We start from the raw sequence: 12578 nt of genomic DNA on the forward strand, positions 1-12578 counted from the left end.
CTAGTAAATAACAGAGCTGGGTGGAATCTAGTCTCCTTGGTTTTACAAGAATTCCTTCTAAGAAGCCCAATCCAACTCATTGAGATGCCTTGGCCAGTAGCAAAGCCTATAGCCCTTCCTCAAAGTGGGAAAAAGAGGAAGGGAATGGAAAGGAAGGCTGAGCTGAAATAGTCTTTCCTGGTTAGGTGTTCAGTTTTAGAGACTTTTTGGCAGCTGGGAATGCAAGGATAGCACAGCCCTACTGAAATGTCCCTGGGGACACAGTGCCCTGGGTGAGAAGGATCCAGAGGAGAGAGCAGCAGGAGAGCGGACACTTCCTTAATAAGCAGAAGGCCAGGGTCTCATCACCCAGTACCATCTTACCCATCCTGGAGCAGCTGGCACAAGCCCTGGAATATGAGTTGGCATGTGTGTTTATCCACCCGCAAGGCTCTCTCGGCTTACAGTGAGTCAGGAGTGAGGCACTCTTCACCATTATGATATGGCACCAGGGTAAGAGGCAGCCCGAGATAGCTGTCCTGTCGGAGGCAGCAAGGTGAGCTCACCTGTCACCCAGGACCTCCTGCCAGACAGGTGGCTGAAGGGAGCTCAGATCGTGCGGGGGGTGTAGATGAGTGTTTAGGCAGGGCATTCTGCTGGGCTGGGGTGTCCATCAGTGTGTCCACGTGACCCACAGCCCCTGGGCCCTCAGGAGCCCAGAGTACTCCTATCACCTTTTGTGTGGTTTGTTCCTCTTTCTGGAGATGGGTCAGCTATAGTTTGGTAGAACTTATAGGTAGAGAGTCAACACCTAAGTCTCCTGGAAGGAACACTGGTTAGACAAAAGTACTGCATAAAATAGGTTTAGTGCATGCTCCCCAGACCTGGTAGGTAGTCAGAATCATTAGAGGAGCATTGCAAAATTATCCATTCCTGTACATCTCCCCTATTGACTTAGAACCTCGAAGTGGTTAAGTCCTTAAGGTCTGTGTAGTTCAAAGGCTTCCAGGGCATTCTGACAATCATACAGGGTAGGTGGTCTCAAGTTCAGGGCAAAGGAGATAGGACTTAGAGATTAAGGTTCAGATCCTCCCTCAGACCTTTCCTGGCTGTGTGACCCTGAGAAAGTCACCTGACCTTTCTGAGCCTCAGTTTTCACATGGGAATAATAATAATCATCATGTGTTCTCCCTCCCTCAATTTTGTTACACAGATCAAATGACATATGGAAATAGCTTTGTAAACTGTAAAGCATTGCACACATCCTTAATAAACCAAGGACATTAAATTGGGTGTGTGTGTGGGGGGCAGGTTTCTAGGTAAGGGGAAGAGAAGAGTCTTGACCATGACAGCTTTGCAGTGTCAGGATAGCAGCTCTGCAGAGGAGGCAGGAGAAGGACACAGGCTCAGAACCTCTCCCTCTCTGCCTTGTCTGAGCCTTTCCTGTGGGAAGAGAAATGTGACGGGGCAGTGCCTGGGACAGGCTGGGGGCCAGGTGCAGGGCCACGCTTTTCTGAACTTTAACCGGTTATTTTTAGTGACTGGGATAAAAGAAAGAAACTTAAAACTGCCCCCCGCTGCTGCCGCCCCTGCACACTCTGCTATTTTTACTTCTGAAAGGCTGGGATCTCGTCCAGCTTAGGGAGGGCGACCGAGGAGAAGGGGGGGAGTTGGAGGGAAGCAGGAATTATTTTACTTCCATTAAGAAAAAAGTCAGAAGCCTGATCTTATCAAGTCAGCAAGTGGACATCTGATCCAGGACGCGGCAGCCGCAGGCCCTGACTGCTCTGATGTGCCTGCAGTGTGGATAGGTCAGTAGATGGGGCAGGGGCTTGGGGGAGCCCCACTCCCCTCCCCGCAGGCAGTTTCTTCCCCAGAGCAGCCCAGCAGTTTCTTTGCTCTTTCCTGTGCCCTGAGCTGGGAAGTGGGATTGGACACTGCAGATACAGGGGCACCAGCCTAGTGATGAGACTGCTGGGGGTTGGGGACTATATGGCTGCAGCCAAGCATATTCAAGAGAGTACCTGTGTTGGCGCTGTGTGCCCTGGGCACAATATTCAACCTCTCTGAACCTTAGTTTCTTGAGAGTTTTGTTTAACACATCTGACCTACGGTAGTTATAACTAAGGGGGTGTGTTTCTCTCTCTTCCCATGAAGAAAGCTAGCAGTTCAAGGCAGACACTACCACTTTCATAGGCAGATGAAAGGAAAGAGATTACTATTGAGGGCCTACTGTGTACTGAGCACATTACTATGTTTCATACATTTTATGTTATTTAATTCCACTAATCAGAGAAAAGTGAAGTATTTTTTAAAATCTTTTAATAGCTTTATTGAGATATAATTCACCCATTTAAACTGTACAATTCACTGGTTTTAGGTATATTACATTGTTTTTTTAATTGTGGCAAAACGTATTCAACAAAATTCACCTTTTAAAAACCTTTTCTTTGTTTTCCGGCCGAGCTGTGTGATTGTGGGATCCTAGTTCCCCAACCAGATATTGAACCTGGGCCACTGCAGTGAAAGTGCTGAGTCCTAACCACTGGACTGCCAGGGAATTCCCTAAAAATCATTTTTAAGTATACATACAATTCAGTGGCATTAAGCACGTTCAGTGTTTTGCAACCATCACCACTACCTGTTTCCAACACTTCTTCATCATCCCAAATAGAAACTATACTATAACTCCCCTTTCTCCCCTACCCCCAGCCCCTGGGATTCTCCAATCTACTTTCTGTCTATTCGAGTTATTTCTTATAAATGAAATCCTACAACATCTCTCCTTTTGTGTCTGGCTTATTTCACTTAGCATAATATTTTCAAGGTTCATCCATGCCATAGCATGTATCAGAACTTCATTCTTTTTTCATGACTGAATAATATTCCATTGTACGTATAATTCCACATTGTGTGTCGATGGATACTTAGGTTGGGGAATTCCCTGGTGGTCCAGTGGTTAGGACTCGGCACTTTCACTGCCAGGGCCTGGGTTCGATCCCTGGTCGGGGAACTAAGATCCCACAAGCCACACAGCTCAGCCAAAAAAAAACTTAAAATTAAAAAAAATTTTAAAAAGGACCTTTGAAAAAAAAAGAAAGGATACTTGGGTTGCTTCTACCTTTTGGCTATTGTGAATAATACCGCCATGAACATTTGCAGATGAGTATCTGTTTGAGGTCCTGATTTCAATTCTTTTGAGTATAGACCTAGGAGTGGAATCGCTGGGTTACATTTCCACAAGTAGTTAAACAAATTTTTAATTAACCTTTTAAATTTTGATATAATTATAGATTCATATGCAGTTGTAAGAAATAATACAGAGAGATCTCATGTACCCTTTACCCAGTTACTCCCAATGGTAACTTCTTGCTAAACTATAGTACAATATCACAGCCAGAATATTTGCTTTGATACAGTCAAGATACGGAACAGTTTCAAGGGTGAAGTATTGATATTTTTAATAATAATTATATTGGCTAACATTTATTGAGCGCTCACCACGTATTCATGACACACTTATGAATACTTAAATTTTGGCCTGCACGTGTTAAAAGATGAAACAGTGTTGAACTGTAGTTAAAACAAAGGATAAGTATTTATTATAGTATTTGGAGCTCTGGTATACTCTACATGAGAATATTATTGATGCTTTTTTAAATTCAGAAAGTATCAATAAGATGATATAATCTAATAATCCTGGACAGCAATTGTAAGTTAATTGGTATTTTAATATGCTCCCTGAGCCTACTTTTTTAGATATTTCACTAATATAAGAACACAAACAATAAGGCAATTCTTATTTCAGGTTCAAGTCCCTGCCTTTATTTTTTTCCATTTGCTGTTTGTAAGACTTAAGCATCCTAATTTAAAAAGTAATTACCCATTTTATCAGCGAAAATTGCTTTCTGCTGCAAGTTACAGAGAACTTGACTGCTAGTGGCTTAAGCATCGATAAATGAGATTGATTGCCCCACCTAAGAAGAAGACCAGAAATGGGCAATTGCACAGGCTTCTCAGCCACAGCATCAAGGGCTCAGGCTCTGCCTTTCTTCTCTGGTGTTCTTTGGTGTCCCCACATGGCTGCCTCATTGTTACAAGGTGGTTGCCACAGCTCTAGGCTTCATCTTCCAGGTCAGGGCAGAAGGGCAAAAAGAGCTGCACCAACTATGTCTGTCTCTTTTACCAGAAAAGCAAAACAATTCCCAGAAGCCCCCACCATGGACTTCACCTTACATCCCATTGGCCAGAACCAGGTCATATGACCAGCCTTGTTTACCAGGGAAATTGGGAAAGTGGGGAACAGGAATGCTGGGACTGGCTAGGGCTCTCTATGAAGAAAGCCCTATGTGCCTATGAAGAAAATCCAGTCTCTGTTAGCATGGAAGGGGGGAATGGAATGAAATTGGGTAGGAAACTAATAATGTCTGCCAAATCCAACTGTTAGTATTTATTGATCCACTTCTAAAGGATTCATGATACAACATCTTGCTGTATTACCTCTTGGGGAGGGGCTGCTTCTTTTTTTTTTTTTGATAAATTTATTTATTTTATTTATCTATTTTGGCTGCTTAGGGTCTTCATTGCTGCGCACGGCTTTCTCTAGTTGCAACAAGCGGGGGCTACTCTTTGCTGCAGTGCGCGGGCTTCTTATTGTGGTGGCTTCTCTTGTTGTGGAGCACGGGCTCTAGGCACACGGGCTTCAGTACTTGTGGCACGCAGGCTCAGTAGTTGTGGCTCGTGGGCTCTAGAGCAGAGGCTCAGTAGTTGCGGCGCACGGGTTTGGTAGTTCCGTGGCATGTGGGATCTTCCTGGACCAGGGCTCGAACCTGTGTCCCCTGCATTGGCAGGCGGATTCTTAACCACTGTGCCACCAGGGAAGTCCCCCAAAAAACACACATTGGCAGATAATAAGTATAAACATAGACCAATGTCTGTTTAGGCAGAGTGCAAAGGAATTCAGACCTCTGTCCACTGTCTCTGCCCTTGAGGGGCTGACCTTTCTCGCATCAGGTCGCATCAGTACAGACAAATGTGTGGAAGGCGAGGAGGTGGCTGGCCTAAAACACTGTACAAATGTAGACCATAAAGGGTACTTGAGCATAGGAGGTGGATGCCCAAGGATGTTCAAGTCCATAAAGGGTTGTCTTATGGAAGGGAGGTGGTCTTGTTGGATGAGATGCAGGGTAAGGAGTGATCTGGAGAAAGAATTTAGCTCAATACAAGGAGAAAGTTTCATGAGGAATAGGCTGCCTTGAGAGAGTGAATTTCTGGAGGCTGGAGAGACAAATGGAAGCTGGGGCAAGGATCAGACCCTGAGATTCTTTCGTTTCTTAACTCTGAAGAGCTTCATTTTAACTGGGCACGTCATTTTACTCAGACACTTGAGTACTGACCACAGGCCGTGTGCTGAGCTTGGGCTGCAACGATAAATGAAAGTCCTGTCCAGAAGTTGCCCACTGTCCACCAGGGAGATGGGCATATAGTGTATGACGGTGAAGAGTTGTTTTGACCTCGGTTGCTGTATAGACAAAGAACAAAGGGAGCCCAAGAATGGCGTGGCCAGCTCTGCCAGGGGACTCTGGAAAGGTTTCCCGGTAGAGATAATAGTTGAACTGGGCCTTCAAGGGTACCTCTGATGGTATGGGCAGGTCACTTAGGTGGGGGCCCATCTGCTCAACCCCAGCCTGGGTCTGTGCCCCAGGACCCCTCTACCCTAAATGGTCTTTCATAAACCCTGACTGTGGGGCAGTGTAGGGGGGAAGGGAGAACTCAGAAAATGGGGCACACCTGGGCCCTGTTCTCCAAGAGCCCACTGAATTGGAGGTGGCATGTGAAGTGCCAGGTGGGTGTCAGAGCACAGAGCCATGGGAGTGATGGCCTCACCCGGCTACTGACACCACTTCCCAATTTACCAATAATTTTCCCACTATGATGCCATTTGTCACAAAAGCCACATGTGGTGAGCAGAGTTGTTACTACCATTGCCTCCTCCCCTGTATCCCAGACCAAGGCCACGAGCGCCAGCTTGGCTCAGGCCACGCAACTCATAAGGGGACCTTGATCACTGGATCCCGTGGGCTTGAGTGACTTGGGTTTGTGCTCAGAGTAGGACTTGGGAAGCAGACAGGAAGCAAGGAGAACAAACACACCTCATACCAGGCATCAATTTGTGCATAATCAAACACAACAGGCTTCTTTTTTTTTTTTAAACAGAATAACCTGTTAATTGATACACTTATTGATTGGAGCTATTGACCATTTTGCTATAAAGATCTGGTGGAGAAAATTTAGAGAGTTTATACCTGCTTTGCCCTGGGAAGTCATACCCTGGAATGGCAAAGAGCTTGGATATTGGCTCATTTATTGGGCAAATTGCTAAATCTCTGTGAGCCTCAGTTTTTCTTGTTTGTAAAATGGGGATAATAGCACCTGCTTTATATGCTGTGGCTTAAATAGGGCAACGCATACAGAAAGTCCTCCATAAGCTAGGCTGTTCTCATTATCACTATCAATGTGACTTTGATCAGAGGGTTGTATGCAGCACAGGGGAAGAGTAATAATAATGATGACAGTGATGGTCAGAGTAACAGCTCACATTTTCTAAGCACCCACGTGGCACATTGGGTGCCACACAGTCCCTGGAGTAGGATGGTGAGCAGCCTCTGGCTGTAAAGGGCGCCTAGTCGTTAGGGGAAGCCCAGTGTGTTATTGGAGCCCAGGAAGAAGCACCCAGCCTGGGTGGAGGCATATCCATTCCTGTATGTGTCAAGACTTTCTTGAACACCCACGGAGAGCCACGCCCTGTATCAGGACAGAGAGTATTCCACATGGAGGCCGCGACAGAGGTGGCATCTGCCCATCTTCTCGCCTTGCTGAGGGATGGGCGCCTCTTTTTACTTTTGTGGAGCAGTTCACTCTCCTGCTGACATCTGTCTGGGATCAGGCAGCCTGGGCGTGAGGGGGAAGCTCATGAGACTGGCATCTAGCAGACAAAGTCAGTGAAGTGGGGAAGGGGCTCATCTTGGACTCCCAGTCAGACCCTGGCACATAGTAGGTGCTCAGGAAACTGGGGTCCTCACGGTCCTTTATGCCTGATGCTTGGCATTTTCACTCTTGGTCTTGCCAGCTTTCCAGGGGGAGAAGCGTGGTGGAGGGTTTGACTCGCCTCGGGTGTAGTAGGCAGGGCTGAGCGGCTCTGTGGCTGTGTCACAGGATGGGGTCAAGAAAACTCTTCCAAACAGGGAGCTTCTCCCCAAAAACCTTTTCCCCAAAGGGAGGAACTGTCCTCCTTCCTGCCCTTATGTGCCTGCTCCTTCTACCCTCACAGAAGGGGGAGGGGTGAGCCAGAGTCTCATCAGCACGTGGGTTTGGTCTTGTGCTGGATGGGATTCGGCTGCCCCTTCAAGGTCCGAGGTACTGATGGAAGTGGATTATACAGCTGCATCCGCTAGGAAGCTGTGGTCATTATTGACTTTCTTCCTGAGAACACCTCCAAAATAAACTGCCTACATTCATGTCCTTATCTCAGTGTCTTGTCCCAGAGAACCCACTATAGAGGTGGTCAGTTGCAACCCATTCTGACTCTCGAAGCAGAAGGGGAGTTCATCGCAAGCCCGTCAGGAGGCTCAAGGACCACACTTAGCCAGACAAGGACCAAGGGAAGCCCCCGAGAGCCCAGGCACGGGAGATGCAGTAATCAGGAGAGTCTGACCCAGGGCTGCCCACACCCCTGCGGCTGAGAGCACTACTGCTACCCTCCCCAGTAAGAAGACTCACAACAGGGGAATTGCCTTGAAATAGGAAGCAGGGGTGGGATGCTGGGTAGACCCTTTCCTGGGGAAAAAAGTTCACTACAGCCATATTCAGCATCAAATACAAAAGTGCCAGGCTGTGGGGTAAAAAGGACGCTGCTGATGAAATGCCGAGCATTGATTGGCCCCCAAAAGACAGTCCCCTCAGGCAGCCTGGCTGGGTGTGCTTACAGCATCCTCCTGGCCCTCCGAGCACCCCCGTGGGCTAGGAAGATAGAAGAAGGTAGGACCGGCAGGAGGAAGTGCCGGGGAAAGACAGGGCCCCGAAGATCACCGGACTGGGGCTCTGTGCCCATGATGCTGTTGACCTTTGGGGAAAGGAGGAGGAGTTGAAGCCACCGAGCTTGCTCCCTCTGGGGACTCTGGGTCTCTCTCTGACTTCTTATGTGTTTTAGTCAAGGTCCATTTCACGGTAAGGAAAGGAGAGCCGCTCTGCTTTCTGTGTTAGTTCTCACTTGGAGCTCAGTCGATGGGTCCCATCCATCTTTTCATGTCAGGTCACATAGGTTGGTGGCCACACACAGGCTTGTGTGCCCTTGGGTGAGGAGCCCCCTGGAGGGCAAGGCACGCATGTGCCTTATCCCCTGTCCGCCCTGCCTGCTAGTGGGGTTGTCAAATGGTACCAACAGCTCTGTCCAGACAGCAGGAGCTGTGGGTGGGCAGGACTCTTGAAGGTGGTATGGACCCAGTGACAATAAAGGGTCTGTCTCCCTAGGATAGGGCCTCACTCCTGGAAATGGATGTCAGTGTGGAATGGCCACAGCTGCTTTTGTACCTGCTGTTGAGAGCCTTCCGGGCACTGGTGTTCCTGGTGTGGCCAGGACAGCCAGCATCCTCATCCCGTGGGGCGTTTGTATAGACAGACAGAACTGAATCCTGGAATCTCTGAGGGAGGGATCCAGAAGTTGACATTTGTAACGAGTGCCCATCTAGATGCTTCTTATGTGAGAAGTTTGCAGATCTTTGTTATAGCTCTTTGGAGGGGCCGCCCGTGGCAGGGATTCCTTTCCTCTCTTGGTAAGCTAACTCAGTCCAGCCTGGATTCACAGCAGATCTAAAACGACGTGTTTTCTTTCCCCAGCCGTTGGAAGAGCGTGTTTGTTGTGCTTTGTCTTTTGGAGACAGAAAGACTCAAGAGCTGAAGGTTGCTTGGGATGGATTTCAGGAGGATGTTGACTCCAGAGAGGCAGGGCCAGGCCTAGGGCAACCGGGATGGGCCTTTACTGTGAAGACAATTATCTTAGGATTGTCCAACCACCTGGCCTGAGGCTGGCCACGTGGCAGCTGTAAAAAAAGCCATCGATCAGGGTGTAGCCCTGAAGATTTAGCCATTGCTGAAATTCCAAAGTCAGCGCTAACACCCCTGGTGATGTTGAACAACTCTGAGACCTTCTCCCTTTCCTCCCCAAAAGGTGTGCGCCTTGACCGAGTGCGTGGAGGCCGCCAGAAATACAAGCGACGGCTGGACTCAGAGAGCAGCCCGTACCTGAGCTTACAGATTTCTACTCCTGCTAAAAAGCCATGTGAGTGCAGGGCAGTCCCTGCCCCTCTTGCCAGCATCTGTTCCTGGAACATCTGGTGTCCCTTTGGGGAAATGCCATCTTCACACTGCTGGGTTATGGGGCACTGAGGGTCACGGGGAGGGGCATCAGTGTCTGGTATAGGTATCGGGTACTTCAGGCTTCATTCAGAAGACCTTTCCTATGGCATTCACAGAATGTAGCTCCAAATGCAGCATGATCCTAAGAAGGCATGGGCCCAGCATCCAGAACATGTCCCCTCACCTCCCACTCAAATCACGTTCCTCTCAAGAGAATTCACCAGGCAACTTCCCTTGTTGGGATATTTCCCAAGAGCCCAAATCATCACTGCCAGCAGCTCTGTGGAGTCAGAAAGGGAGGGAGGTGGTAGGGAAGGGATGGACTGGGAGTTTGGAGTTAGCAGATGCAAACAGACTATTACATATAGAATGGATGGACAACAAGGTCCTACTGTAGAGCACAGGGAACTATAGTCAATGTTCTGGGATAAACCATAATGGAAAAGAATATTAAAAAAAATGTATATATGTATAACTGAGTCACTTTGCTGTATAGCAGAAATTAACACATCGTAAATCAACTATCATCAATAAAATAGAAGGAAAGAAAGAAAGAGAGAGAGAGAGAGAAAGAGAGCGAGAAAGAAAGAGAGAGAGAAAGAGAGAAAGAAAGAGGGAGGGAGGGAGGAAAGGAAGAAAGGGAGGGAGGGAGGGAGGAATGGAGGGGGGTTTTTAGCCATGTTTGAACTTCCTGGGGCTCCTCGGAACCCGACTTTTCTTCCTGAGCCATCTCAGGTTCCATCTTGGCCCCTTTCCTCTTTTCCCAGGCATTTACATTCTCCCTTTTGTTGTTGCAGTGACTAAAATCGTCTCCTACCTGCTGGTGGCTGAGCCGGACAAACTCTACGCCATGCCACCCCCTGGCATGCCAGAGGGCGACATCAAGGCTCTGACCACTCTCTGTGATCTGGCAGACAGGGAGCTCGTGGTCATTATTGGCTGGGCCAAGCACATCCCAGGTGAGTCCCATAGGACTGGGGGAGGGTGTAGTCAGAGACTCACAGCCGCTCTCCCCGTGGCTCTGGTTCTTATGCGTGGGAGTCCATGACCCAGGAGCCCTGTGGAATCTTGGCAAGACTACTTTTCTCTGGCCTCCTTTCTCTCTTTGTGGGATTGGAGGTGAGCAGTTGTTTGGAAGGTCCAGTGTTGTTCCTGAACTGCTGGGGGCTCTTCAGAATGGATTATGCAGGGGTATGATTGCTTCTACAATAGGTAATAATCAGAGCAAGTTCTTTGAATCCTTAAAGGCCAAACAAAGAACAGGGTTTTATCCTAAATCTTATTGGAAATATACTGGAAAACAACACAGAAGAGGGATTGACTCTCTTGTTTCCTATTAGAGGCAGGTGAAGTGGAATGGTTAAGAACATGCACTTTGGAATCAGATTGGGATTCAGGTTCTGGGTCTGCAACTTGCTAGCTGTGTAACCCAAGGCAGGTCGCCGGACCTCTCTGCAAACAGAAAGTACCAGCAGTACCTCCTTCATGGGCTTTGACGTGGGGATGAAATGCGAGCGTGTGTATGATGCTTTGGCACATCCTGACATCAGCTGCGTGCTCGCTCTTGCCATTTGCCTGATCTTAAGGGAGGCCTGTCTCTTAGTTTGGATTCTATGACTTTAAGATCATTTCTGGCATGAAAAGTGCATGTTACGAACGTGTTTTGGGTGGTCCGGACTTCTCTTCATTGCATGTGGCTCCAAACCCCTCTTTCAGTCTTTTTCATTCTGGATAAAGGGAGGGAGCTGATTTTTAATTTGTTTTTGTAGACTCCGATACCCACATATTCTGCATTACACCCTTCTTGGGGAGCTTTCTAAAGTCTGTGCAGTTTATTCCTTTGCGGTTCTAACAGCTTGGCTCACAGTGTTGGGGAGACATCCTGTTCTTCTCTGGCAGTGACCTACCATGGACTCAGATTCTTCCTAGCTTTGTAATGTGGGACAGTTTATCTTCCTGTCTGTAGATCCTTTCTGTGTTTGCCACCGGCTCTGAAAGATGAATACAGCATGCATGGTTATATAGCAAAGGTGTCCGAAACTTTAGATGCCAAGGCCCACAGTTGATTGGGGCAAGTCAGAAAGTCCTTATATAAGATGTTATGGGCACAGCTTACAGGAAGGAGCCATCCTGCGGACAACGGCTCAGAGGGGGTGCTGGTGTCACTTAGCTGGCAAGAAGCCTAGAATTCCTTCCACAGGGACTCCCTGACTCACGGGTGGGCTCCCTGGGGATCTGGGCTGGAGCGCCCTTACTAAGGAGCTCAGCCTCTTGGGATTACACACTCAGTAGTTTTTGAATCTGCCCTGCGCTGATTCAGCACCAATGTGGGGTCAGGCCACTGCTTAAGACACCTCAGCCTGGATTGCTCCACTAACCCAGGGCCAAGTTAGGCACAGCTCCCCCTGCACACACCCCCTTCCCATCATACACTCCTCTTCCAGGCTGAGCAGGTACTGCATCGCAGCCACGGCTCAGGAGTGGCTCCTGGCGGGCCCGTGGGTCACTGCCTGCTTCTTCTACCACCTTGTGCCCACAGTAACCCCCAGGGGGTAGAGTAGAACCAGGAGACAGTGCCTCCCTTGCACCCATTTTCCTTCTCACCTCCCAGCTCCACCTCCCGTCTGTGCCCAACCAAGAGGGCAGTGGGCAGAGCAGAATGGTTGCCGAGGGCACAGACTTTGGATTCAGGCAGACCTGGCCTCTCATCCCAGCTCTGTCCTTACTGGCTCTGTGCGAGATGCTTCGTTTTTCTGTGCGTCAGGGTCCCCACCTGTGAGTAGTAGAGCCTCCCTCACTGGGTTGCTGGGAGGAACTGGCTCGCTTAGCCCAGGCCCCGCACAGAGCTGGAACCTGATAAATGGCAGAGGCTGTGACCATGGTCGTTGTCGTTGCTAATAGTATTAAAAGCCTCCTTTCACATCATCATTTCTCCTTGTCCAAAGCTGAATTCTTTTTGCTTAAAAAATAAAATAAACATAGGGGCTCATTTGTCTGTCTCAAATGCTAATTTGCCTATTTTGCATACATTTGCATGCTGAATTATTTGGGCCTGACCTTCTAGTGTTTAAGGTAAAATTAATTAATAGGGTCTCCTGCTACTGCATGTAAACCTCATATTAAGGGTGATGACATAATCAAGTGCCTGATATAGTTAAACTAATTGACTTAATCCCATCTCAGAT

At 48.2% G+C, this 12578-nt stretch overlaps 1 protein-coding gene across 3 annotated transcripts in view; it reads left to right on the top strand.

The window, feature by feature from the left end:
- The window catches only part of ESRRB (estrogen related receptor beta), a 175105-nt gene that overhangs the window by 146963 nt on the left and 15564 nt on the right, over window positions 1-12578 (top strand). For all 3 annotated transcript variants that reach the window (XM_061181121.1, XM_061181122.1, XM_061181120.1), the window contains 2 exons: window positions 9206-9316; window positions 10191-10352. In XM_061181121.1, coding sequence (XP_061037104.1) covers window positions 9206-9316; window positions 10191-10352 — 273 coding nt within the window. The remainder of the gene's footprint in view (window positions 1-9205; window positions 9317-10190; window positions 10353-12578) is intronic.

This window comes from Eubalaena glacialis, chromosome 2 (genome assembly GCF_028564815.1).
Source record: "Eubalaena glacialis isolate mEubGla1 chromosome 2, mEubGla1.1.hap2.+ XY, whole genome shotgun sequence".
NCBI classification, from domain to species: domain Eukaryota; kingdom Metazoa; phylum Chordata; class Mammalia; order Artiodactyla; family Balaenidae; genus Eubalaena; species Eubalaena glacialis.